The sequence below is a fragment of the Synchiropus splendidus genome, chromosome 6 (genome assembly GCF_027744825.2).
Source record: "Synchiropus splendidus isolate RoL2022-P1 chromosome 6, RoL_Sspl_1.0, whole genome shotgun sequence".
NCBI lineage: Eukaryota > Metazoa > Chordata > Actinopteri > Syngnathiformes > Callionymidae > Synchiropus > Synchiropus splendidus.
Genome location: NC_071339.1, coordinates 17658072 through 17685816, shown reverse-complemented (window position 1 = coordinate 17685816; position 27745 = coordinate 17658072). Strand labels below are relative to the sequence as shown.

The following is a 27745-nucleotide window of genomic DNA, read 5'->3' as shown; positions in this document are numbered from 1 at the left end:
CTATAACCCTTTCCCCAGCCTCTCACCATAAACTTAAACATCCAAAACAATTGACTAATCTGAACCAGGACTCTGGAGCAAACTGAAACCTAAGTACAAGTACTTTTACTGATGTTTTAACCCTCTAAACCCTGTGAGGACTGGCCAAATAAATTCCTCAAAAAGCAAAACGTGACTTGTCACACACACACACAGCTCACCCATGTGTTTCCACGGATGTAAACACAGTCGCTGCTATCAGATACACCACACAAACATCAACACACACGAACAGTCAGTGTTGCACGCAGATACATCGGATATTTGCGTTGCAGTTCCCCAAACGGGCCACAGAGGGCAGCATGTTCACAGGTGCGTGCAGGGAGGAGCATCTGCAGTTCGTCAGGATGTTGAGCGGCGGTTTTTCCCTCCTCAGCTTCTTCATTCTGAAATAGAAGTTTTGGAAAAGTCCCACTTGCCTGAGTCACGTCGTCTGAGCAGGAGGCCGCCGCACCACTTCCTCTCAATGATGCAGAAGATATGAGATATTTGAGATATTTTTAATTTGGCTGCTACTTCATTGTTCCACTGTGAATCAAAGGAGCGTCAGGACCAGTCACTATGACCTCTAAACCCAGTGCAAGTCTGGGACAAGCACGCAGGTGAAAACACTTAGCCGATAAAGCCGATAAATGAGACGGTGTAAGGGATCCCTCTTCCTCAGTCTGACCCCGGCTACGCTGCGGCCTCCTGCCATCACTGTTGGAATGAGTTTGTGTGTTGACTATGTAACCCAAACTTCTATGCTGGTCTGCGGCCTCGACGACGCTGCACCCGCCGGTACTCTGCGTTGTGTTTGGTGGGGTTTGATGTGCAGGGTGGAGCGAACAGAGGACGAGTGGCTACGGTTCAGAAGCTGTGGATGGACTTTTTACTCTTTTCAACCTTTTCAACATACAGAACACGACTGGCGGGTTATACCCCCCAAACCGATCAAGTGCTGCCCCCGTGTGGGAGAGCTATGACATGACCTACACCTACATTCACCCCTTCTTTAATTGTTGACTTCCGAGTCAATCAGAATGTTAGGAAACCTTCTAACACACACACACAACTCTCCTAAATAGAACGCAACAAAAGAAACCTTGACTCGTGTCAGTCGCCCAAGCAGTAATGTGTCATGCAAAATATAGGAACGTGTAAACAACAAAAAACAGCAACATGCGTCCAAACTACTCTGAACCCCGTGTTGCAGCATTTCTGCCCTTAAATTTCTGCCACAACTCCAAACCTCTCTGAATCTTCAATTGGTCAGCGACTTCCACAATTTGGCGCTCACAGATCAACCTCTTTGGAGCACGACGATTTCGGTTTGGATTTCTTCTCATGGGTGTGACATCATAGGAGGATCTTGCTGTCACACACTCTTCTTCGGCCGATCCTTCTGTTTCCGTCGAATCTATATCCTCATTTTCATCGTCATCTTTCGTCAGTGGCTCATTAACCTCTTGTCTCACATCACTTCTTACTTCCTCGTCAAGTCTTGCCTCTGTGACTTCTTCTGCCAGGTTTACCTCCTCGGTCTCCAGGTGAGTGCCATCCTCCACTGGTAGGAACATACATTGTGTGAGCAGGTTACCATGGACCACTCTCTCTGACTCCTGGCCCTCCTTTCTCACAACATACACTGGAACACCAGGTTGTTTCTTCACAACACTATAGGGACAGGACTCCCACTTGTCGCCGAGTTTTTGTCGGCCTTCCACATGGCACACTTTTACCAGGACACGATCACCCGGACTGAACTCATGACTCTCAGCTTTCAAGTCATAGTATTTCTTCTGCTGCTCCTTTGCAATCCTTGACATCCGATTGGCCACTGCATAGGCTTGTGACAGCGAGTCATGTAGAGTCTGGACATACTCATGGTACTCACAAGGTTCATCTTTGCTCCCAAGACCAAACACTAGATCGACAGGAAGTCTGGGATGTCTGCCAAACATCAGGAAATATGGTGTGAACCCAGTCGAGTCATGCTTGCTACAGTTGTAAGCATGTGTCATTGCCTGAACATGTTCATGCCACCGTGTCTTCAAGTGAGGCTCCAGAGTTCCCAGCATGTTCATCAGAGTTCTGTTGAACCTCTCGGTAGTGCCATTACCTTGAGGGTGATAAGGGGTCGTGCGAGTCTTTCTTATGCCAGTGCATTTACATAACTCCTTCACCACTGCGCTTTCAAAATTTCTCCCTTGGTCGGCATGCAGTTTAGCAGGAAAGCCAAACTGGCAAAAGAAGTTTTTCCACAACACCCTGGCCACTGTTTGGGCCTTTTGGTCTTTGGTTGGGTACGCTTGTGCGAAGCGAGAAAAATGGTCAGTCACCACCAGCACATTTTCTATACCACCTTTGGATTTTTCCAGGGTTAGAAAGTCCACACAAATCAGCTCCATTGGTGCACCACTGTGGATGCTGACCAGGGGGGCTCTGTGACCTGCCGTGGGAGTCTTCCTCAAACAACATCTCTCACATTGCTCGCACCACATTTTTACATCATGGAACATCTTGGGCCAGTAGAACCTCTCTCTTATCGTCTGCAGTGTTCGTTCGAATCCCAAATGTCCACAATCATTGTGAAGTGCAGTTTTGACAAACGTTTTCAGACTCTCAGGTAGCACCAGTTGACATGTAGGTCCTCTTTGGCAGTCGTTGATGTTCCTGTACAAGAGACCATCTTTAATCACCAACCTCCTCCACTCTTTTAACAGAAGGAGCACCTGCTCTCCCCCTGCGGTTCTCTCCTGACGGCATGGTTTCTGGTTTCTACTCTTGAAGTGTAAAACCGGGCCAATCACCGGATCTTGTCCCTGACTTTCACGGATTTCCTGTTTTGTCAGAGCAGGGAGAGAGTCAGTGCCGACTCCACAGTATCTCTCATCCAGATCCACTTTCTGGCTAGTTTCAGCCTCTAATGGAACTTGTGTAGGTGGCTCCCTTCCCTCTGTACCCACATCATAGACGGTGTGCGGGCAGCACCTCAGGACCTGGGTGACCTCTCGCGGTGACATGCGTGACAAAGCATCTGCATTTGTGTTGCTCCGCCCCCTCCTGTACTGGATGTTGAAATCAAAGGCTGCAAGCTGGGACACCCATCTTTGACCAGTGGCATCCAACTTTGAGGATGTCATCACATATTTGAGGGGATTATTGTCAGTTTGGACTGTGAATTTGCGGCCATAGAGATGGTCGTAAAATTTCTCAGTTACCGCCCATTTTAAAGCCAGGAACTCCAACTTATGTGCAGCATATCTGGTCTCTGCAGGACTCAACCCTCTGCTTGCATAGGCCACAACTCTTTCTTTCCCATCTTGTACTTGTGCCAGCACTGCCCCCAGGCCCTCACCTGAGGCGTCAGTTTGCAGGACAAACGGTAAACTGTAGTCGGGGTAGCAGAGCACAGGAGCAGTCACCAACTTTTGTTTCAGAGTAAGAAAAGCTGAATCACACTCATCTGTCCAAATAAATGGTGGGTCTGGGCCAGCACCTCTCTTTCGTCCTCTCTTTTTCTTTCTAGGATCACCTGTGGTGAGGCGGTATAATGGAGCAGCTATGGCAGAGAAATCCTGCACATAACGGCGGTAGTAGCCGACAAAACCCAGAAACTGCAGCAATTCTCTCTTGCTCTTAGGTCTCTCCCAGTCGTTCACTCTTCTGATCTTCTCTGGGTCAGTTCTCACTCCTTCAGATGACACCACGTGCCCCAAATACTGCACTTCTTTTCTCAGCAGGTGACATTTTGATGGTTTTAATTTCAAACCATGGTTCTTGAGTCGATCAAAGACTAGCTGCAGTCGTTCAAGGTGCTCCTCGAATGTTTTAGAAAACACTACGATGTCATCTAAATAAATGAGGAGCTGAGTGTAGTTGATGTCGCCGAAACAACAGGTCATGAGTCGCTGAAAGGTAGAGGGAGCATTTTGCAGGCCAAAAGGCATCCTGTTAGCTTCAAACAGACCCATTGGAGTGCTGAACGCCGTTTTGTGTTTGTCCTGCTCCGCCACTTCCACCTGCCAATATCCAGAGGTAAGATCGAGAGTAGAGAAGTACCGGGCCTGTCCCAGAGCCTCCAAAGCTTCCTCTATTCTCGGCAGGGGAAATGCGTCTCTCGTGCTGTAGGAGTTCAATTTTCTGTAATCTACACACAACCTCAGGGAACCATCTTTCTTAGCAGCAATCACGACTGGAGATGCATAGGGACGCTTGCTTGGTCTGATGACTCCTCCAGCCTCCATCTCCATCAACATTTTTCTGACATCTTGCCACTGTGAGGGTGGGATTCTCCGATAAGGCAGCCTAAAAGGTCTGGAGTCCACCAGGGGGATCTCGTGCTGCACAGTACTCGTGTGACCATAGTCCGTTGGATGTTGTGAAAAAACGTGTGAATTTTTCTCCAACAACTCCTTCAGAAGAACCCGCTGGCTGTCATCTTCAACTGCAGCTTCAGTTAGGTCCACCCCACTGGCCACGAGAACCTGGTTGAAACTTTTACTCTTCCCACCATCCTTTGCTTCCACCTGAGCAGGGTGAGACTCGATCACCCTGTTAATCAGAGACACTTGGCCAATGTGAGTGTGTGGCCTCAGCGTAATGGTACGTTGGGATAAATTCATCACCCTGACGGGGGCCATGCCTCCTTTCACATCGGCGACAACTCGGGCTACTAGCAGACCTTGGGGGAGACTATATGAGCTGTGACCCTCAATCAGGGCAGTGTAAGACTTTCTCTGTGGCCCAGCTCGAATCCTGCAACGCAGATCCATTTCTGTTGCCCCTGGGACTTTAATGTTCCTGCCAGTGTACACTAGCGGGCCCACAATCTCACGTGTATCTTGCTCCTCCATGTCGCCCACCTGCCGGAGAGCCGTATACCATTCTGGATGGTCTTCCTTCACTCGATGGAGAAACTGCTGACCGTAAGACACTATAAGCTGCTCCCTGGATGCACGGATGACATTGGTTCCCACCAGCAGAGGGACAGAAGACCTGTACTCAGAGTCAGGTACAATAAATGCAGGAACACTGGGAAATTTCTTGCCCAACACTTCTAAGCTGATGTTCAGGACACCATGATGAGGGACGGTCTGACCTCCAGCACCTTCTATGGGAATGTTAGATGATTGAGGTTTTTGAGTTTTTAGTGAAGGATGACTGCACCAGTAGCTGTGAGTAATGCTGGTGATCTGAGAACCAGAATCAATGAGAGCACGGCACTTCAACCCATTTATCAGAACCTCGCCCTCATTTCGAGGACCTACCAAGGGAGCAGTCTCTTTGCTGGCCTTCTCTTTGGGTGGGGGGACTTGCTTTGTATCCATGGTTGCCCCAGTAACCATGGATCCTAGTGGTTTAAATGCTGAGGTGGCGGGGATGTCGCCCCACCGTCGGCAGGCGTCAATGACTGTGTAGGCACTAGCGGAGGAGCCTGCATGTGATCAGTATTTAACAGAACTGACCTACACACTCTTGCTATATGCCCAACCCGACCACATCTGTAACACACTACCTCTCTGCTCCGAAGTGCTTGACCACGAGCCTGTGATGGCGTTGGAGAAGGCAGGGCATCCGGGAGCTGTATCTTGGATTCCAATTGGAACAGCTTTTTCATCTGCTCTTCCTGATTCAAGGCCAGCTTCTTCACAATCTCCGTTAACTCTGTTAACTCTGTGGACGTCTCAGTTTCCTTTATGTCAGCCAGATGTCCAGCCACATGAACTTGAGCGAACATCTTTTTCGGACTGTGTCTGGACTGAAACGTCTTAGTCTCCCGGCTCAGGGTTCTCAGCTCTTCCTGCAGCTCTTTGAAAGTCAACAATCTGGGCTTCATAGGTGAGATTCGCATATACACTTCCTCGTCTGCCAGTCCTCGTAGAAACTGCCTGGTCAGCTTGTTGTCTCTGTCAGGAAAAGGACGGCCACCTCTTTCATCCTCTTCAACAGCACGCAGTGTAGCCTCAAGACTTATTGCATATGAACATGCCGATTCATCTGGTCGCTGGCTGCGTTCGTAGAAATCAGCCAGTGGATCCAGGGAGCTTTGTCCCTCGCTGTATTCGGCCCTCAACTCCTCAAAGGCTCTGGCTGGATTCTGCTCATGCACCGGCAGGTTCAAAACCAACTTCCTGGCCTCCCCGCTCAGGTGTCGCACTACAGTTGGGAAGCGCAGATGTGAGGGAAGTTCTATAGCATCTAGAAGATACTGCATATCTCTGATCCAGTCCTCCACCAGAATCCTACTGTCAGCGTTACCACTGAACATTTGCACATTTTTCACCTGATGAGTCTGCAGGAAACCCCTGTATGCAATTTGGGGATTTGCCACCCTGGAGGGCTGTGGTGCCATTGTCTCTTTGTGCCCTGGATAAAAGACTTGGGGCACTGTATTTGCCATCCTGGCACCAGGGACTGACTGTATGCGGTGGGGTCCAGATTGCGTTTGATACGCTGGAGTGGAGAATGGCTGCGCTTGATCAGGCCAGGGAGCAGGATGGTTGTAATCCAGTGATGCTAGATGAGTTGCGTCCTGATGACTGTAATGTCTTGAGAGGTCTGGAGGTGGTGGAGTTGACTGCAGAGGAGCCAGATGAGGAGTGTTCTGAGGCGTTTGGTGGAATTCAGGACTTGTGGGGGGCAGATGATAAGGCCTGAGCCACGCCACTGGCTCTGGACATGCACTTTGGGTGTTGCTGATTTCCCTCATTCCCTCCGTTTCTTCTGGGAAAGGTTGACCAGGGATGTCCACTACATATGAGTGTTCTGTTTCCCAATTAGACATGTTATGTGCTATAATATATGACAATTGTGGTACCAACAATTCAAGCAAATGTCACACTGCAGTATCTTCTTCTGAAACACTTTCTAACCCCTCATCAGTATAACAGCACCATTTGCAGTTACGTTGTCAAAAGTTAGCACATCTCACTACTCCTCAATGTCGACAACAGATTAAAAAGAGAAAAGTCTTAAAAGTTTGTCTCACGACATCCACCATCAAGGGGTCACGGCACCAAAGATGTAACCCAAACTTCTATGCTGGTCTGCGGCCTCGACGACGCTGCACCCGCCGGTACTCTGCGTTGTGTTTGGTGGGGTTTGATGTGCAGGGTGGAGCGAACAGAGGACGAGTGGCTACGGTTCAGAAGCTGTGGATGGACTTTTTACTCTTTTCAACCTTTTCAACATACAGAACACGACTGGCGGGTTATACCCCCCAAACCGATCAAGTGCTGCCCCCGTGTGGGAGAGCTATGACATGACCTACACCTACAACTACAGCTTTTTTTATATTAAGATACTGCTCTTTACTTTCAAATCAATGTAGGCAATATCGGCTTTTTAGCCCTTGTGTTCCCAATGTTTGGACTTCCCCGAGGCGACAGAAGCAGAAGCCCAGTGAGTCAGTGGCACTGGACGTCAGGATCTTTCCTGGGTTCAGTTGGCTGTTGAGGAAGACGAGCGAGACGCGACCGTGACTCACCATAGTGTCTGAACCACCAAAACAATCTGAACGTCTGACTTGACCAGAAGCAGAAGCATTAAATAAAGACGTGAGTGGGAACGTTTTCATTCATCAAGGTTCCAAGAGAACAAAGAGTCGCTGCAGCTTCAGTTCGAAACCAGTACTTGGAGCCGTACTTGCTCTTCTGTGGAGGGATATCTTTGAATAGAAAAAGAGACGTGTAAGAGATGGAGATTTCAATACAAAAAAACCCAAATTGAATTCGAAAAAAAAGTGAAAATTATGTTTTGATGCCCTGTTACTAAGGTTTGAATACGAATGATTAAAAAAAAAGTTTTCAGTTCAGCGTGAAAATTAATAGTTAATAATATGAATTTTTTTTTTCTGTTTCAAATTGTATTTACGAACTTACGAACTCTCTGTCCGTGACAGCATGACGTCACATTACGCACCTCGCTGTTTGTCCAGGACCGTCCCGTTCTGCCAATGCAGGCGCTCCTCAGTGTTGAAGCAAAGTTGGCTGGCGCCATCTTGAGGCATCATGTGGAACGCGTCATCTACCTTCCAGTATTTTTTCACCTAGATCAGGGGCTCTTGACCTTTTTGATTTCGAGTTTGATCTTGAGTTCATTTCTAATCAATAACCGTATTTAATCTACTTACACGTAAACAAACCGAAACCATGTGATCTTTGCATATAGATATCTGTCTTCGAAAAGTCCAACCAACAGCAGAAGCAGGCGCAAGTCATATTCATCAAATTTACAAAAAATACACTTGACACAAACTGTTGAGAAAACTGGAAAAAAAATCTGAATAAAATAAATAGTAAAATAAAACCATGTCTAAATATCATAACATAAAAAATGCACAATGGTTAAAAATCACTGAACTAGAAGACATTATTGTACAGAAAGGCCAGAGTGACCGTCTGAAAAAAACAGGATAAGCACACACATTTGTTCAACATTTATTTATTGTCATTTAGAAAAACAGAGACAATCAAAATATAAATACATATTTCTCACACATATTCTCTCTCTCTCTCTCTCACACACACACACACACACACACACACAGACAAAATCACCCACCAACAAACCTTTCAATCAGACTTCAATTTAAAACAAAAACTTAAAAGTGTCCGTTCTGCAGCCGAATGTGCTTCCACACTGAATCGCTCCCGCAGACTCACTTTTAGCTCACGGCTTGTCGATAAAGTTTGTGATTCACATTAGATCCCCGCAGCGCTTTTGTAGCTGAGGTCGGCACTGGTTGCTTCACGGGTCGTGACTGAGTTTGTGGTGCAGAGTTAAAACAACACAAACTTAACAGGCAAACAAAAGAGAGGGTTCGGAGGGAATATGTGGAAATAAAGAGAATAACAAATGTGGTGAAGGGGTGTGGTCAGCCGGGTGGTCATAATGTCTGGCATCTTGCATGATAGTTGAGTCAAACAAGAGCAACAATGAAGGAATACAGCAGGGTTCGTTGTGGAGGAGGTGACACCAGTCTACTGCCACATGTCCGGTGTCTCTACTTCCTAATATGAGCGGTGGTCAAGTTTTTTTTTTTCTTTACCTCAGGAAAGATTGCAGTGGGTTTCCCCAGAGGATGATTACGAATAGAAAGTATAGTCGGATAGGTCATGATTCTGGTCATGATGTTTGTCTGGTTCCATGTTGAGTCGACCAGAGAGTCGGGTGAAGCCTGTTCTTGAGGGAGTCCCGTCCCCTCACAGTGGTGAGTTCATCCCCTGCTGAGCTTTCCAGCAACAACAACAAAAAAAGAGTCTTGAAAAAGTTCAGTGTTCGATCCCGACAGACCCAGTTCGTCCTCGTGGAGTCTCTGTGTGCGTGTCGCGGTCTGTATTTGCACAGGGGGTCCAGCTGGGGGCGCTGTTAGGAGGCTTTCCCCAGCTCTATCTTCTTCTGGATGGCTCGCGCCGAGTGGTAGATGAGCGCATCGATGAGGCCGGCGACTGTCGAGGACATGGACAGAGTCAGACACGGTGGGCTCACACTCACCCGCCGATGCTCATGAAAACAACTGCAAAGATGACGCTCCAGAGGGCTGTCACTCACCAGTGAAGACGCCCCCGATGATGGCGCACACACCAGTCAGGAAGTGAGTGAAGGACCTGACAGAGCCAAAGGAGGTGAAAGGTCAGCGAGCTGGGCAACATCACAGCTGAGTCCCGGGGTCCCACCTGTGTTTCTCCGTGAACTTGACCATCATGGGCGACAGCTCGTACAGGACAAAGACCCCCGGCAGACCCTGGTCTCCGATCAGACCGTTGGCAACTTTCTCATGTCTGGTCACCGAGAACTGGTTGGTTTTTACTACCTAAGACAGTGTGATATCGCCATTAAAAACACAAAAGCATGTGACATTTTCATCCACATATCTGTTTTCACTCATGTTTTCCCTCCCTTTCTCACCTGTAGTGGTATTTTCCCAGTAAAACTAAACATTTCATCAAATCAGTAGTATTTTTAGTTGCACATCATTTGTTGGCTTTTTTTTTCTTGTTTTTCTTGTTAATAAAATTTCACTTCACAGGTGTTGCACACTCACCTCTCCATCGGTTTTCATGTAAATGGTGGGAACTATTTTGACAAAGTACTGGTACATCATTGAAGCTGCGGAGACAACAAAAATCATAAATACACAACAGGAACAGTTTCGCAACGAGGAAAACGCGGGAGTCGAGAGTGAACTGTAGTTCTAGAAACGTGCCACACGACGGCGCTGGTGCACCGTTATCGTTTGCAGCACCTTGTCGTCACTTCCGCTCCTCTTCCGCGTCGCGGTTATGGTCGAGGAGAATTTAAACGCAGCTGCGCTCAGAAACACTTTTGACTACTAAGTCACTGAGACGGACTATATACCTTTACCGCCCAAACACACGTCGAGGTGAGACGAGTCTTTTACCACAAGTGTATTTTTAGGGCTCTTCATGTAGTCTGTGGCGTTTGTCGGTCAAGGCCACGGGCGACGTTAGCTAACGTGCTAATGTTAAACCACGAACTGCGGCGGTGAAATGTCACACATTCGAGTCAGTGTAATTAAACACGAGTCCGAGTCTATTACAGAACACGTGAGGAGACGCACATACCCTATAGTTAAACACTTTTCAAAGAGTGACTTTTTAAAACCTGGTTCAAGATCACGTCAGATGGTCCAGATTTCGAAGCGTGTCCCCTTTTCAATTGGTGAACTGTTTCACAGTGTGACACACCTGCACACAGCAGGGCTGATCTGCCCAGGCCACTGTCATCTCACATGTTGGTCACACGTAAATCACCAAACATTTAATCTGGGACCTGCTTTATCTGCTTCAGATGCCAGTAGCGGTGGGTCCATACGGGCAGACGCAGCCCAACTGCTTTGACCGGGTCAAGATGGGCTTCATGATGGGGTTTGCGGTAGGAATGGCTGCTGGCGCCATGTTTGGAACGTTCTCCTGTCTCAGGTATCGACAGGCTTTTTCAGACTGTTCAACTTTGTATCCAGACCCTGAGTTTACTGTCAGAGGTATGATGATGTTGAGTCTCTCGTGTGTGAGATTCTGTGTATAATGGCAGGTTACGACTATTGAGGTCGGACAGGAACATAGTCGATGCAAAGGCTGTGAGTATGGGGAGCTTGAATACATGAAGTTGAGAGAGAGAGAGAGAGAAGTGTGGGACCATGATAGATCGCAGGCTAGAAAACCAAGGTCTTCCAATGGCTACTTCTGACCAACCCCATTTTTGATTCACAGCTTTAACAGCATATTCAAAGAGTATTTTTGCATAACTGATAACTGACACCACAGAATAAACAACTCCAGCCTGGGAAAAAATGAGACATTAAAATCAACTTCCAGATCCTGGAAAAGTCAGGAAGAATAGGGTTAAGTCTGGATATGATCTATACCCCTGGATCGGAGGTGTGACATGGCTGTGACCATGACTCGAATGACCCCACGAACCTTAAGATTTATCCCTTTATATGCAGATATTTTTAAACATATCGTCGTGTCAGGAGTCTTCACCACAGTTGGATCCAGACTCAGAGTGGGCTCACACAACTTGTGAAGGAAAACAACTCTCATGCTGTGACTTAAGCTCAATGGTAGTAGGTAAATACAGCATGGATGTTTGAAGCCACAACTGAGCGACAGGAGGACAAAAACCTAACTTGTAGAACATTTCAGAATTTAGTGCTGATGTGATTGAAGGTGCTTTTTTTAAAGACTGACTCCCACACAGACTAGTCTTCTGACATCCATCTCTATTCCCTCACTAATCCCAAACATGTCTCCTCCTTGCCCTCCAGGATCGGGATGCGTGGCCGGGAGCTGATGGGAGGCGTTGGTAAGACCATGATGCAAAGTGGAGGAACTTTCGGGACTTTCATGGCCATCGGCATGGGAATTCGCTGCTGAAGAAGAGGACGACAGCCTTCCTCACGCATATACAGCTATGGGACTTTACCAGCCAAAACAACCCGCTCAGCTCTCTCTCACTGTCGCCCAGTTTTGTCAATAAAGTTTGTCAACAGTTCGACATGTTTCTGATGAACAGCAGCTGGGTGGATGTTCGCCACTCGATGTAGAACAATGAATTTAAGAGTTTCATTAAATGGATCTAAATTAGGAAACTTAAACTAGGAGACTTTAGTAGAGAGGCGCAGCAAGCTGTTGTATGTTGTCCTCATCTCACTCTGAAAGAGATCAAAAGCTTCCAGAGAGGAGTACGACACAAAACTTCATAAACTTCTGATCGTGACTTGATTGAAGCTGTTGCCATTTTGTTTAGAAACTAAAAAGTTATTTTTTTTCTCTTGATGGGCTTCCATGATGCTCTGGCTAGATCAGAGAATCAGATCCATGAAGGATCAGATCTTTTCAAAACCCATTATTTTTGCCCACTTTCAAGCCAGCCTGTTAAATCTCTCACTGAGCCCCATTGACTACACACTCTCACTCCTCCACCTTGTGGTCCTCAGGCGACACTAGATTCAAAATCTGACTTGACGTCGACTTGCGACGGGACTCACCTTGTGGAGCTGCTACATTCGTCCCGTCCAGAGGGTTCACAATCCCGGGGTAGTCCTTTCCGAACGACAGATGCTTTATCAGATGGGTCATGTTGATCTGAGGGAGAAGAGCCGACTGAGAATCATCTTAAAACAAAAGCAAAGGTCCTTCTGGAGGTTGTCTGGTCCAAACCAACAATGACTGAAGGTTTTGATAGACCCAGTAGTCACTACCTAGCAGTGGAACAGAGGGCGCAAATGTAGAAAGTAACGGATACTCACATTGTCTAAGCCAAAACTCTGCAGGTCGTGAACTGAAAGCACAAAAAGTTAAGTTAATAGTTTCAACTACATTTAGGAGGTGTGTGTGTGTGCGTGTGTGTAGAGAGAGAGAGAGCCACCAGCAACTGAAAGATAAGGAGGGTCATCAGAACCGTGAGGAAGAGTCGTCACTTTAGGCAGTAAACGTGCAGAACCTTTCGGATCAAAGTAAAATGATAAAAGGCCAACTATCGTCTGATCGAGACAGTCCTCACGAGTCTGACCTGAAGTTTTTTACATTGTTGTTTGGTAAAAAGATGAAGATCAAACTGCCACTTTCCAATGTTTCTGAAGTAAAACGTAAGAATCTTGAGAGTCCAGCGAGTAACATGAATATTTGGTAGCAATATTAGTGAGGATGGTACTTCAGGGAGCGGGGAGCAGGACGAGGGGGTGGGAGCTCATCCTAACATGAAATGAGAAAAATCCTTCAGGTAGACTTACTTTCTACAGCGTGCACTGAGGAAAGAAGAGAGGAGAGTTTCAGTAAAGTAGCCCCGTCGCAGAGACAGAGGTGAACAGAACGACGGGTGGTTTCATGCTTCTAATGCGGCGCTGATGACACGTGCGAGATGACAGTGAGCTGCGCCACTCACCTCTGCTGTCTGTCATTAGCTCAGTTACCAGCAGGATTGGTTTGAAGTGTGAACAGCCTGACATGACGGAGTCTGTGTGTCTCGGCTGAGCGCCTCAAGCATGTGATCAATGAACTGAGAGGCTTGTAGAGGAGTGTGGTTGTGAAAATGAACAACGAATGAGAGATGGAAACAGACAGCACCAACAATATCTGAACACGTGTACGAGAATGAATGATCTGACCGATGGAAAAGACAATTTAAAAAACACAAAACTGCAGCAAAGCGCCCTAATTCCTGAAGCAATTCCACTATACTGTTTCAGCTCATGCATGCAGATTCATCTTACACTTGATCATTCTGGAGTCAAATATTAAAATGAGATTAATTAAACGAATGAATTACATTCACTTTTTGATGAAGTCCCACTCCTAGATAAGAAACTGACAGAAGTGAGAACAATCTCTTGCTGGAGGTCTATGGACCATTATGAACTCCATGCTCCTCCTCACCATCACACCAGTATAAAAAGACTTGGCTCATAAATGAATATTTTTCTTTTAGATAACACAACTTTGTCAAACAGCCATCCATATTTTTGGAGCGCAATGTTTGACGTTAGTCTTGCGGGCTGCAGGATTAAATCGCTGCAGAGTGTAAACCGATCAATCCTGCAGCTCTAAGAGGGATAAAGGAAGAATTATTTTTTGTTCAGATTAAGCGGTCGTATCGAAGCGGGCAGCTCGGCAGGACAACGTGTTCAAAGAGTGTTGGTGGTTATTTGTGGAGAGGCAGGATGAGTCAGGTCTTACCGTGCACATGAGACTGCTGGAAACTTTTCCCCGGCGCAAAGTGAAAGTTTCCTGCCACCTGAAAGGGGCCAACACAGTCAGAGTGATGAAGCACGTCCTGGTGCTGCTCGAGCTGCCAAACAACAAACCCTCTATCCCCAAGTACCACCAGAAACACTGTAGCATGAACCTGCACTGGCCGATGGCAAACCACTGTGAAGTTTGACTTCAGGGTGAATTCTTTGTGTTTGTGGAGGAACTACTTTCATCAGATCAAGTCTTTTCTAGCAAAAACATTTCATTCTCCACAGCTGCTTGAACACGAAATACTGTATTTCAGGTCATGTCAGTCAGGAAACTATTGACGGTCAACGTTTCACAATAACAAGCAGGAAGAGAAATAGATACAGTATTATTGCAGATCTAATGAAGATATTCACCTTGTTGACCTCCAGGAAGCCGTAGACCTGACAGCCCTCGTTCTTCTGCTCCTGCATCTTCTGCGTGAAACCCTCTCTCTTACACTGCTCGATGGTGTCTGCGCTCTTGAAGGCCCAGCCTCGCCGCCGGTACGCTTCCCTCACGTCATCACACGTGTTGCAACACCTGCAGGCAGATGGCAGGTCTATGTTGGTGTTTGTTTCTGTGTGTGTGTGTGTGTGTGTGTTCATGTTTTGCCACACTTGTGAGTACTAAGAGAAGCCACCTTCTTGTGAGGACATTTTGGCCCGTCCTCACAAGGTTTAGAGGGTTAAAAAAAGGACTAAAAGTAGTTTATTATTATTGGGCGCAAGGTTAGTTTGGATGGTTAAGTTAAGGGAGAGAGGCTGAGGAAAGCATTATGGCAATGAGACGTAGGTCCTGATAAAAATAAGTATCGGTGTGTGGGCTTATTGATACTGCCTCGTGGAGACCAACTTCTGACAACACACTATCCTCATGGGGACCTTATGTGCTTGTAGGGACTAAGTTCTAAACCTCAATTTCAGGATATAGAGTTCAAAACAACTGGGCCATTATTATTAGGTTTAAGTTTAGTTCAGAGTCCTGGTTAAGGTTAGCCATTTGTTTTGGATAGTTAGGTTTAGGATGAGAGGCTGGGGAAAGGGTTATTGCAATGAGAAACCTCCCAATGTCCCCAAGGGGACAGCAATACAAACGTGTGTGTGTGAGAGACATTGTGTAGCTACTGTGCGGACCTTATGGCATTTGTGGGGACCTTTTGCCAGTCAATGAAATGCTCCCACAAAACATAAAAACATGACGTGTGTGTGCATCCACTCACTTGAGGTCATCGGTCTCAGCTCCGTAGCAGCTCTCACATCTGTTTGGGTCCAATGTACTCGGGTCAAACACTTGACCATCGTCGGCTTTACCAAGTTCTAAAGAGAGAATGATCACCATCATCTGCATATAACAGGTTTTTCCCTCCGCTACCTCTTCTTTGGTTGAGTGTATTTCTTGGTCTATTATTCAGTCATCCAACTCTAAACACCTATAAACATCATCTGTTCTCATCCACAATGAGGATACTTCTTAGAGTCAAGCGGCACCTCATCAATAGTCAAATGGTAACAGAGTTGCAGTTTACCATGTTTCTCCGCCTCAGTGGTTACGGGGTTGAGGTCTTTGTCCAGCCTCTGCTTGAACAGATTGTGCTCCACGTCCAGCTGCTGCTCCCCAGCCACGTCCATGGCATCTATGCTTAGATCTGGACCACAACAGAGGGGTAAGATCTTGTGTTGGGAGTCGCCCGCAGTGTAGCGGACTCGATCTTTACATAAGTATACTGTTTTTTTAGTTATAGAGTTTTTAGTTAAGGTTTAAAAATGAGTTGAAAACAAGACTCTTATTTTTAAAAAGTTGCTCAAGTGCACACCACTTCCGGGTTCCCTCATTCATCTGAAATGTCTCAATGGAGTGTTCGGGAGAGCATGTCTTCTCTCGCACTCGTGCTTCGAACTTCGAACGATTTTGCAAGCTGGTTTGGTGTCGGGATGAATCGGTTCAGTTACAGTGTCACTGACTCTCTTGGCTTTGTTTGTGTAGAATCAAGAATAAAGACAATCTAGTCAAAAATAAACTTCTTGATAATTCAGTTACAGTGTCCGACCGTCATTTAGCCTGGGATGCTACACGCAGCACTCGGGACAGTACTCACAGGCGCAGGGCATGTGAGGGAAGATGACGTCAATGTTTATCTTCAACTTGTCACCTCGAGACGTGTCCACGTAGAGCTCCGGGTGGACCTGAAGGCAACACAGCAAACACATGCTTTCATTCAGAAAAGTCAGTTGTTGATGACTGAAAAAAGATTTTTCTCTTTGAAGAAATTAAACATTTTCTCTTAAGCTATTGAACGAACCAAGCTCTTCCACAGCCACTAATTGATGACTCACAAAACATATCTCTATATAACCGCTATATTTGCTTTGCTACACTGGAAAAAGACAGGAGCCTGAGACAACGCACTGAGGGTGAAGCAATAACAACACAGTGACAGACATATGCTTCGTGGCTCAGCTCTAATGAGGAACCATGTTCCCTGATCATTGACACTGTCTTTTCAGCCAGAAGGCTGAAGAACGAAAGCCAAGGATGAGTGTACCTGTGCTACAGCGTTTGCGGATCAGACTAGTTCTACTGGTTCAACAGGAGAATCAGAACTCTTGAGCAGGAAACTGTGGCTAAAAACGGAGGATTATGGCTTAAGAATGAACGTTCTCCTCTCCCTCATGCTTCACATACTAAAATTAAAATGTCTGAGTAGCCCCCTCCTCAAATTGTTCATTCATTTGTTTTTTCACATTATATAATGTGTGCCTTGTAATGCCTTCAGATTTTAACTATTATTTAAAATCAAAACATTTTGACCCAGAAGTACAAAGCCTAGGCTTTGTGAGTGAATAGTAAGGAATGGCCTCTTTTAGTTGTCAAACTGTTTGCCAAAGCCAGGACATACTCACCTCCTTGGTCAGGTAATACTGCAGCTCAGATATGAAGAGAATCAACATGATGACGCCGCTGATGATGGTGACTGCACAGACAGAAGTGTTTTGCAAAAATTAATATCAATCAGAAAAAATTTAAAAACTAAATCTATAGTTCTTGAGTGATCTTTTTATGGTAATAAAAGGTACTTTGAATGCAAATGAAACATATATAATGTGCATTTAAGCACAGTTAAACAAAGGAAATTAATGCTTAACTTGTCTCGGTTTCAAACAATATCAGATTTGAGTTGTGAACAACCATATTATTCAATTTACACAGTATTTTGCATCATTAACAGCTTATTAGGAGATAGAAAAACGTTGTTTTTCCCGGTATATTATACCTCCTCAGACTGTAGATGTCCGTGAACTCAACAGGCTCCTCTTATAAGCTGTACAACAGCAGATCAAACTAAATCGTACTGCTGGTTTAATTCATCATCAATTCATGGCTATTCAGACAGATAAAGTATTTCACAAATTGAGCTGAACCACAGACAAACATGACTCACCCTTAAAATCGGCAACGTATTGGAAGAAAAATAGATTTTTTTTAGATAAGATAAGACATTAAAACATTTGAAACAATGCGGTTTCACACAGGAACAAACAAGGCGATGAGACAACTATGAACCAGAACATGTTGACAGAGAATGGAGAGGTAAATGTGACAGTTAAGGGCTGTATGTGGAAAGAGGCAGCTAGCATTGTTATTAGCTGAGGAGCTAACAGCCTCTGTCCGCTGAATGGCAGCATCTTCTGGGGACAAATTAAAGACGCACCTGTCGCTCCTCCCCACGTCTTCACTCGGAAATCCTCCAGAGTTTTGGGATACGCGTCAAACTGCTTCAATTTGTTCAGCGTGTCCATTTTCCAGCTGAATATTCAGTTCCAGAGTCAAACCTCTCCGACAGACACACATCAGTCCTTTGCCTCCACTTCCGGGACACACGCGGGCGACGCAGACCAATCAGAGGTCGCCGCGATCTCCCTGCGCGCTGATTGGATGGCAACCGTGAACCCAAATACAGTACAGATGGCGCTCGCACTTTCGCATAATCCGAGTTGATTCAAAATAAATCCTCACGATTGTCGGTTTGAAGAGGTCTGCGGACAATGTTCGATCTTGCCATTCATTTTTTTTTAATTTCATAAATGACTCCCAGTTCTATATTGTTTAAATGTGTTCAAACTAATGTGGTCTTTGGGGTTATTAAACTAAGAAGCGTTGTTATTCTTCTTATCGTCATCATATTGGGGTGTTTAAATGAGTCAAAATGGATGAAGAACATCAAGGTTTTTAAAAAAAAATCAAATTTATTTATGTGAAAACGATTAAACGAACATAAGTATCAACACCACAAACTTGTGCAGAATTGAAATGTTTGCATTTGGTCCACCTCAGGCCAATGGCGATTCAATTTAGTCAAAAATGCTTTAATATTGACAGGACACGGACGTTATGAATGAACAAGTCGGCAGGCGTGTGGGCGGAGTCACAGCTGTCCGTCGAAAGTGAAGTGAGTCACCAATGATCATGATCATTTAAACAACACAAGTGAATGTGTAAACAACATCTGTCAGTATGGTGCTCAGAAGACCATGCTCAAGGCCTCACATCCCGGGGTTGGAACCCTAGACGCCTCCGGTGACATGAGGAACCAACATTAGGAACAGAATAAATACAGATTTACAACTGAACAAGCTCAGCTTTCATCATCCTTGTGATGGAGATGTGAGGAGAGTCTCTGCTCTTCTTCCTCGCTAGCGTCTGCTGTGACTTGACCCTTGACCCCACGTGGACCACCAGACACCGTTGACTGCAGAAGTTGGAGTCGAGCCTCTCTGAGAGAGCGTCTGTGTTTGGCACGACGGTTCTGGAACCAGATCTGGACAGGAAAGTGATGACCTCAGCAACTTCTCACAGGTGTATTTGCAACACTGAGGGTGCAGGAGTGTGTGAGAGTGAGTCTAAGGTGTTACCTGTACTCTGTCCTCCTCCAGCTCCAGTCTCTCTGCCAGCTGCTCTCTGAGTTGGATTCCCGGGTAACAGTTGACGCGGAAGACTGTTTCTAGAACATTTACCTGGATGAAAGAGAGAGGCTGGTTGGTTCTCTGATCACCAGGTTTCATCTATCAGGACTTGATAATGAATATCCCACCTGACTGCAAGTGAAGGAGGTTCTAGGCCTGCGACCCACACTCCAGCCGGGCCTGTGTGAGCTCTGATGATGATGAGCAGGTTGGCAGCATTTTGGTGAGAGTTGAACTTCTGTGTCATCAAAAGTTTGGTCATCACATTGTCAGCTTAAATTCTTCCATTTCAGTTCATTTAAAAACAATTCAGTTAAAGAAATCAAGCTGTCCATTGATGTTCACAGGCTGTGAACCAAAAAAAACCATGAACAAAAACTTGTGGACACAACTTGTACTTAAAAATAAAAATAAAATGTAAGTAAAAACACAATGTAAAAACGGAGTAAGACTAAAAACTAAAAAAGTAATCTGTAACATGTTAAAAATGAATTAGAACACCAAAGTGACGATCAAACACTTAAATGATAAGATTTAATAACAAATATGGCAAAAAAATGTCAAAAAGTGAGATTCAAAACACTCTCATAAAAAGCTATTTCTATTACTGTGCTGTTCTAATCATTAAAAAAAAAAAAAGAATCTTTTGATGCCAAAAATGGGAAGAAAAAACGTAAGACTCGTCATCATGTGCAACAGACTGGATGTTAGAAATAAAACTAGACAGAAGTTAGTTGCGTGGACCATATGACTGTCCGTCAGAGGCAGCTCACCTGTCCAGGGCCGGTGCAGTGGCAACTCGCATCCCTCCAGCTCCAAAATATGCCGGATGGAAAAATTGTGAGTTACGCTGGGAGCCATGAGGAGGACGAAGGTGAGACGTCAGTCAGCGAACGCAGCAGCCGGGACCAGAGGTGCGTGGGTTTATATCCCAGCCCGGTGAGGTCAGCGACCCCTGCGGTGTCCAGGACAAAGAGCGCGCTGCAAATAATCTGCAAGTGACTGACTTTTGTCCTGAAACAGCAGGAAACTGAAAACTGTTGTTGTGGAGATGAGATTAGAACTCAGGCTCCTCCTGTAATCCTGTTTCTCCCTCTGCACCACAGAGTAAATGAACGATTAAATAAATGAGTGACGACCTGCTGCATCGTAGACGTCAGCGTTCAACTGCTAGTCACATCGCACTTATTTCATTCAATGACAAACAGGGATGGTGAAGTTTAATTCAGCATCTTAACCTGTAAAGTTCCAACTTCATTTTCAATCTTGAAACATCCAAAAATATGTAGCTTCCTTTGAAAATCTCTGGCTTTTGATAACCAGATTTTATAAAATGTATTATTCTAGCATTTTCACACCATGAGTTTTCAGTTCACACTAGTGGCAACTTTTATCGCAAAAACATCTTTAATGTTGTCATGATTTTGCTGTAATATTAAAGATGATTTCAATGAAATTATATAAAATTTGGAATTTCATCTGACTGATCACAGTGTTTGGAGACCAAATATTTCCTTTCAGATTCCAATCATTGCTGATGGCTCCAAATGACAAACTCCTTCCTAACTCACTGTCTTGGCTCTTTGCTCCCACCACTGCTGAGGACCAATTATATCAGGACTAATCTGGGATTATCCTTCATCCCATCCTCCCTTTATCATCCCAGGACATACAAACAAGTGTGCTAAGGGTTTGCATCTGCCTCGTTAGCACCTTATCAGATTCCTCCTGCTGCTTCCCTGGACGAGCCTCATCAGCATCACAACACGGATTAGCTGGACGGCATTCCTGCAGGATCATGGCTGCAGAGGATGAAGTCTGGTCAGGAAGTCATCTCCCTCAATGGTGATTCTCTTCCATCCTTCTAGCAAATATTTGTATGGCATTCTTTCCAAAAACCCTGGGACTCAGCTGACTGAGGTGTGGTTCTGCAGTGAGTGGACACAGGGTTCGCTTCGAGATAATTTATTTATACAGTAAAACAGGAGACCACCATGACTCCACCGCGTCAGTCCACCTCCTGCAGCACTGGGCTTGTGTTCAGTTACCATGTGCCCAAGAACACCCCAGAACATCCGATACATGAGCAGCCAAGAAAAAGCCTTCGCAACAGATTTAAAAGGCGAGCGTGTTTGTCAATGTCAGTGCTGTGGGGTCCTTGAACACAACACTGAGGAGTTTTGGCCACCGACCGGATGTAAAGACGGACCGCGTTGTCAAGGCTCCGCCCCTCTAGTGCTGCAGGGTTCAGGTTGTGACAGTAGTGGACCATCGCCTCTTGATTTTTCGACTCTACGTGGACAACAAAGGCTTTTCATGATAAAACAATTAAAACCAAAATAAGCAGATTTTACAAGATTGAAAACCACTAGGGGGCGCACCAGGAATGGGTCAGTCTTTACATATGGTCAGTGGTGATGGGCAATGTGGACGGGGGTCTTTATTTGGGGGGTCTGTAGGCAATCTTCCTGCTCTTGAGCACCGACCACCGATGTCTCTTCAAGTAGTAGGTGAGCGGGATGAGGACGGCGGCACCCATCAGGAGCTGTGGACCGAGACTCGGGTCAGACACTAAAGGCCGTGTATGTGTGGGTATATGTGTCTCACCTTAAGTCCCATGCGTTTGCGTTGGTCATGCTCAGGCTCGGCAGCCCACCTCAGGAAGGTGCAGACATCTTTAGCAACCTGACTCATGGTGGCCGGAGTTCCTGAGGAAGACACCAGATTTGAGTCTAAGGGCGCGTTCACACTGCAGGTTCTATCTCAAGACAAAGCTCTTTTGGCTCAGAAATCCGAGATGTGAACACAAGAGAGTCGGGTTTTGGCCGCAGAGTTGATCCCGGCTGGAGACCTGCACTTTGTCTCGGGAAACTCAGCAGTGGTTGAGCTTATCTCATCAGGCGACTCGGCGCTAGATGCTGGAAACTACAGCGCGACTCCACATGAACATGATAGATGCAGAGAAGTAAAGAGTCTAATCACTGTCTGGGCGGACAACATTGTTTAAAAACAACTTCTCAAACTCCCAGAACACTGAGGCGAGCAGCTGCAGGAAAATTGTGCTCGGGAGCGGAAGCGCAACACAGGGCAGAGATCGGGGACACACGATCTGTGCAGATGTTTGATAACTCATATGTTTTCACCTTTATTAGGCTGATAAACACCTGATTTTATTGACAGACAGATTTGCTTAAATGAATAATGCCCGCTCTACACTAACTGTTTTCACTGCTGTGATGTGAATGTCTGCATGAGCAGGACTGCGAGGAGGAAAGATGCTGATTTTTCCCAAGTTACTGAAGATCATCAGACTCTTCATTGATCATTTCCGACGTCTGGATCTGGACTTAACTGACTAAAACCTTCTCAATCGTCAGTAATCTCTCTCACTGTTCAATGTGTTGTGAGAGCAGTGTGGATCAATTAAGACGCTCCGTATTACTCAGCTTGTTTCCACTATTTCCTTGAAAGCTAAACATGACAACACTATTTCATGTTTAGTTTTGGCTGTGAAACGCCACATTCTGTTGCAGGCATGGCGAAGGTCTGGAGGTGAGGACAACTCGTACTAAGAATTGACAGAAATAAAGTAGTCAGGCTGATGTTGGTAAATAGGTTGTCGCGCATGATGACAACTTCCTTGAGACGTGCTTCGTCGTGGGTCATGAACCAGCAATTTTGCGCAGAGCGCCACCAGCTGAGGAGGAAAAAAGGGACATCGCGCAGAGGTGCGAGGTAGGGGGCGCATCGAACTCAGGCCACCTGAGACAGAACCTACAGTGTGAAAAGCCCCTAAACCACCATGAAGACACAAGTTCTCATAAGGTTCTGGTGGATCCCTAGCGAAGCATCTCTCACTCTTAGACAAGTTCTTCCACCCCACCAAAAACAACAAAAAACACGACCAGAGTCACCATGGACCAGGACCTCCTCTCCCAAACCTTTATAGAAGACACTACAGTTCTTGCCCTCATCGTGAAGCTTCCTCCTGTTCCTCACTGACCGTAATGAGGTTTCCAGAGGGACACTGAACTGATCTTGTTCGTCTTCAGGTTCACAAGTTTGGACCTACCGTCATCATACTCCAGGATCTCATTGTAGATGGGAGGGGCCATCCCGATTGCCTGGCCAGGGAAGTAGGGGTTGTAGTAGAGTCCCTCTCTGACTGACACCCCAGCAGGGGGCTCACAGTAGCCAGTGAGTAGACTGAAGACATAGTCTTCGCCGCCATGTCTAGCAGAAAATAAGAGTCGTGTCAGAAGGAGTCACCTCAGTGGAGTCGGACGGAGACGCACCTGGCGTTGACGATGTAGCTGAGGTCAGGAGGCAGCGCGCCGTTGTTGGCTACACGAGCAGCTTCAGGGTTGGGATATGGCTTGGGGAAATAGTCCGACAGTTTTCCTGGACGGGTGAACATCTCGCCAGACTCATCAGGTCCATCTACCACTTCCACCTGGACAGAGAACAGCAACATCATCACCTGCTATACAGTCAACCTTTCTCCGGCCAATCGCTTTGGGAAAAACCCTGAGGTGTTACTGTGCCAGAGACTCTGGAAACCTCAGAAGATGCTGAACCACTACCTCTGACTACAAGTCTCTGGTGGCTGATAGCATTCTTCAACATTTTTGTGGAGGGGACAAAGCTGCTTCCTTTTGGTCACTCACTGTGGTGAGACTGATCATCTCTTGACCCAATACAAAGACCCTGAGGCATTTGCTGCAGCTTGTCCAGAGTTAGCTGGTGAGACGTTGAAGTATGATCACAGATACGTCACCTCCTCGGCAATGGCCTTCACTTCTTCTTCTGTGTGTGAAACTCCCACCAGGTTCCTGAAGGCCAAATACTCCATACTGTGGCAGGCAGAACAGACCTGCTTGTAGACCTGGTAACCTCTGCGGATGCTGCAGACAAGAGGACATCAGGAAATTCATTTTTCAGTGCAGTCTTTCAGTCCACTTCTCTTTCAACAATGGACTTGCAGTGGAGTCAGCAAAGTATGCACAGGTGGACATTAGTTTTGGACTCTTCAATACCAGTCTGAATGTAAAAAAGATGGATTTTTCAATTTTGTAACAAGATATGAGCTCTCCAAAAAGAGATGATAAATCAAACCTTTCACTCTAAACTCTATACATGCTAAAGCATGTATGGGTGGATGGATGGTCTGTTGAAGAACCTCACAATGTAGGTTCATTGTGTTTGTGCATCACATTTAAGTTGCATGATGTTTCTTGTCATCTCAAAGTGGTGACAAACATGTGGCTCTTGAATTATAGGTCATTGTTCTTCTGCCTCTAATGTGCACATGGAAGTTGGTGTGAAGCACTGAACATTTCATACATTTTTCACTCTCTGTACATTCACCGTGGATTCGTTTATACAGCATCTTTTAGCGAGTATGCACCTTTTGTACGTGAGGCTCCTGGTGTTTCAGCGAGGACCGAGCAGTGTGGTGTCACTTACGAGTGTTGACTGACGCCAAGAATGTGAAACTAGCCTTCAAATAATTCTCCTACTCATTTTCTAACCTAATAAATACAAAATTATCAAACGTAACCCTTACTGTAAAAATTGGACGGATTGGAAAGGGTGATTAGGAGTTTTACCGGGGGATGATTTAGACCGTGTTCTGTTCAGGGAGGATGCCATCCGCCAACACCTTCTCCTTTAATTCAAGTACTGTTTATTTGGATTATTTAATTTAACTTCTCCTCACAAAACGAGGCTCAAGAGTTTTCGATTGACAGAACTTGAAAAGCTCTGGCGCCTCACCTGGCATGGTCCAGGGAAGATAGAGGTCCCGCATGGCTCCAGGGGTAGTGAGGGGGGTGAAGCTCCAGGTCAGAGGCTTTAACAGACTGGTGAAGAGCCAGCGCCAACCCAGCACCTCCAGCTGCCACCACACCAAGTGTGGTGAGGGCGACCTTCTGGCTGCGGGGCAGGCTAGTGAAGGACATGTTGGCCTGCAGAGGAACCACAGTGAGAGACAAAATTGAAACAAAGTTGAGCAGCAGCTAGGCCTGATCTTTGTTGATTGACACCTCTGAATATCTATTATTTCCTGTAGTTATAAGACCAATAACAATTGATGTAACACTGGTGAGGGAGCAGCAGCTGACAACACAACAGCTACAACAAGCAGTGGGTCCAGGTCCAGACTTGGACCACTTCTGCCAGGTGTTGACTCCAGTATACGAGCGTGAGAAGATCAACTTTTATCTTTCAAATCTTACACTGCAACCTAAGAGTCATGTGCAGCAAAAAAGAAAAAACATATACACAAGGCAAGCATAACGATCTCTTCATGTAACGAACATCACGCACGAAGTCCCAACAAGACCGACAATCACAGACAACGAGTTCACCAACAAACTGCAGGAAGTCCTTGAAGCTAGCAGGCTAACAACACACAAGCTACTTTGGTAACATTCAGATTTGTAGGACACAAACTTTAACTCTAACAAACCCGACTTCACTTGTAAACACAGTAACCTGAGCCGGTTCGATGCTTCTCCAGAGTGAAAACACGTTACATGAGCGGTGCCGGGTGGTTGACACGACAACGCGGTTAGCCAGCGACTAGCATGGTTACCCTATTGGACCCGGATAAGGTTTCGCGACAAAACACGACACCACTATTGGACTGATTTGTACATGCATTAAACCGACACTTAAACACTGATACAAGTTTCAACGCTGTTCGTGTTTCGAACCAAACGCCGGACACGAGTGACCTTGTGTAACCGACTGACAGGCTAACGTTAGCCGCTGCTCGGAGACACAACGTCGACCAAACCGGAGACTTTAAACACCCGCGCGACAATGCTCGCGTTTGGGCTCAGTCTGGCCGCCTACCCTGGGGGTCTTGACGGTTTTGGGAGCGCCGAGGAGCGCTCTCCCACTCCCCGACAGAGCCACAGCTCGCAGCGCCGCCATCTTCTCTTCCTTTGACTGGAGGAGGCTGTTGACCGGATATAAAGTCAAAAGTAAGTAAATGCGGCACAACCTGCTTCCGGTGCTGTTCTTCAGTATAAACGTTTTCAAATGCCTTAAACTGAAAAAAAATTTATGAAAATATTTTGGGTTTTTCTCACATTCTTTGCTATTAATGACCATTACAGATGTAAAACATTTACTTCACAGTCTGTTTCATAATCTCGCGAAATTCTGCGAAGATCTTTCGATTTTATTCTATTTGTTCACTCATTAACACACAATATTCTCTGAAAAGGTTAATTGTCCCACGTTTGTTAATATTAAGCTCTACGTTTTATTCATCGCATCGCTACTTCAAGGTGTCAGGTTTGAAAGGGTTACATGATTTAGTAAATGAATGGAGTAATTTATTTTGTGATATTTGAAAAATAGCAGTATTAAAAACAAAGAAAATATAAAATGGGAGAGTTCGGTTCCTTCAGGCAAATTAAATCGAACCATTTCAGGGCTCTCGAATTCTCTCGACGCTTAATCGCAAACCGTAGCAACTTCATCTTATTTTGGAAACAGTTTACCTTAAGTGGAAGTGATTCAGATAGGATGTTCTGGTGAACTTGATAGAAGAATCTTTACGCAACACTGCGTTATTTTCGTTACAAAACCAAGGAGAATTGCGAAAACGACCTGTCCGTGACAACCGAGAGAACCGAGCATGTACCTTATGTTTTGCTCTGCATTTCAATTCGGAAAAGTCGGAGCTCAATGAAATTAAAATGGGCCAAAGTCTCCATCTACTGGCGGATCTGGGGTATTGTTATGAAACTGTCATTCGAGGGTCCTCCTCGCGTCCACTTTTTCCATGTGCGGTCCGCTGCTTACCTAAAGACTTTCATGCCTTTAATCGTTTTCATCAACCAGTCCTGGGTCTGCTGTATAACAGCTGGCAAAATTGTTCATGATTGTGTCACGGTCCGCTCCTGACGGTCACTTGGTCCTGACATGATGGTTCAGCGCTCTTCTTATGTGACTGCGCTATTTCTACTCGTCACGTGTCTTGAATCGCTGGCGTTGACGAGAGACCTGTTTTAGAGTCTGGCGCTGAGATTTGGTTTTTGAAACAATACTGGTAGTCGACCACTAGAGAGCGGTCATACCATGTCATCTTTCTTCAGTCCAGACTCGGTTCCTTGCTGCGTGTTTTAAATGGTTTTGCATTCTGTAACCTCTGTAAGTGCTGTCATGGTGTCATAGGCTATGCATTTTTATTTGATATATTGCATTGAAAAGTGCTATACAAGGCCACTTATTCAGGGATAATGACACTACCTCCACATTAGTAGCTACCAATGATAAAAAATGAGTTCCATAATATAGTTTGTGATTCAGTCTGTATGACGTTTTCACCTGAATAATGAAGATTCACATTTATATCTGTGACTCACTGAACTGGTCAGACATCGCGACAGTACAGCACAACTTCTACTACAACCATTGTCCAAAAAAAAAAACATTGAGTCCAAATAAAAGTCTCCCAGGTTCAGCGCAGGCCCTCATGTCTCTTATTATCTACATCGG

General features: G+C 45.6%; 4 protein-coding genes across 5 annotated transcripts; 1 reads left to right on the top strand and 3 right to left on the bottom strand.

The window, feature by feature from the left end:
* Positions 1–8464: 8464 nt before the first annotated feature.
* ergic3 (ERGIC and golgi 3) lies at positions 8465–18133 on the bottom strand. 2 transcript variants are annotated; one of them, XM_053868653.1, is made up of 14 exons: positions 17980–18073; positions 17171–17241; positions 16366–16453; positions 15796–15915; positions 15490–15586; positions 14645–14810; positions 14226–14283; positions 13283–13297; positions 12800–12831; positions 12539–12635; positions 10070–10134; positions 9702–9838; positions 9577–9632; positions 8465–9473 (listed from the first exon to the last, which is right to left on the bottom strand). In XM_053868653.1, the coding sequence occupies exons 1-14, from the start codon at positions 18065–18067 to the stop codon at positions 9394–9396; spliced, it is 1170 nt and encodes a 389-aa protein (XP_053724628.1). In that variant the 5' UTR covers positions 18068–18073; the 3' UTR covers positions 8465–9393. The 2 variants fall into 2 exon arrangements, with proteins under 2 accessions (XP_053724628.1, XP_053724627.1); XM_053868652.1 differs by lacking the exon at positions 13283–13297 and having other exon boundaries at positions 8467–9473; positions 17980–18133.
* romo1 (reactive oxygen species modulator 1) lies at positions 10248–12042 on the top strand. The gene is made up of 3 exons (XM_053868654.1): positions 10248–10408; positions 10837–10967; positions 11816–12042. Exons 2-3 carry the CDS (start codon positions 10837–10839, stop codon positions 11922–11924), a joined length of 240 nt encoding a protein of 79 aa, XP_053724629.1. The 5' UTR covers positions 10248–10408; the 3' UTR covers positions 11925–12042.
* Positions 18134–18677: 544 nt separating the features above from the next.
* On the bottom strand, positions 18678–20099 carry LOC128761089 (homeobox expressed in ES cells 1-like). Its single transcript, XM_053868995.1, has 4 exons — positions 20005–20099; positions 19360–19469; positions 19181–19282; positions 18678–19086 (listed from the first exon to the last, which is right to left on the bottom strand). The coding sequence occupies exons 1-4, from the start codon at positions 20090–20092 to the stop codon at positions 18904–18906; spliced, it is 483 nt and encodes a 160-aa protein (XP_053724970.1). The 5' UTR covers positions 20093–20099; the 3' UTR covers positions 18678–18903.
* Positions 20100–21186: 1087 nt separating this feature from the next.
* Positions 21187–26213, bottom strand: LOC128760766 (cytochrome c1, heme protein, mitochondrial). The gene is made up of 7 exons (XM_053868420.1): positions 26090–26213; positions 25007–25197; positions 24009–24135; positions 23527–23684; positions 23304–23464; positions 21839–21939; positions 21187–21776 (listed from the first exon to the last, which is right to left on the bottom strand). The coding sequence occupies exons 1-7, from the start codon at positions 26168–26170 to the stop codon at positions 21672–21674; spliced, it is 924 nt and encodes a 307-aa protein (XP_053724395.1). The 5' UTR covers positions 26171–26213; the 3' UTR covers positions 21187–21671.
* Positions 26214–27745: the final 1532 nt, after the last annotated feature.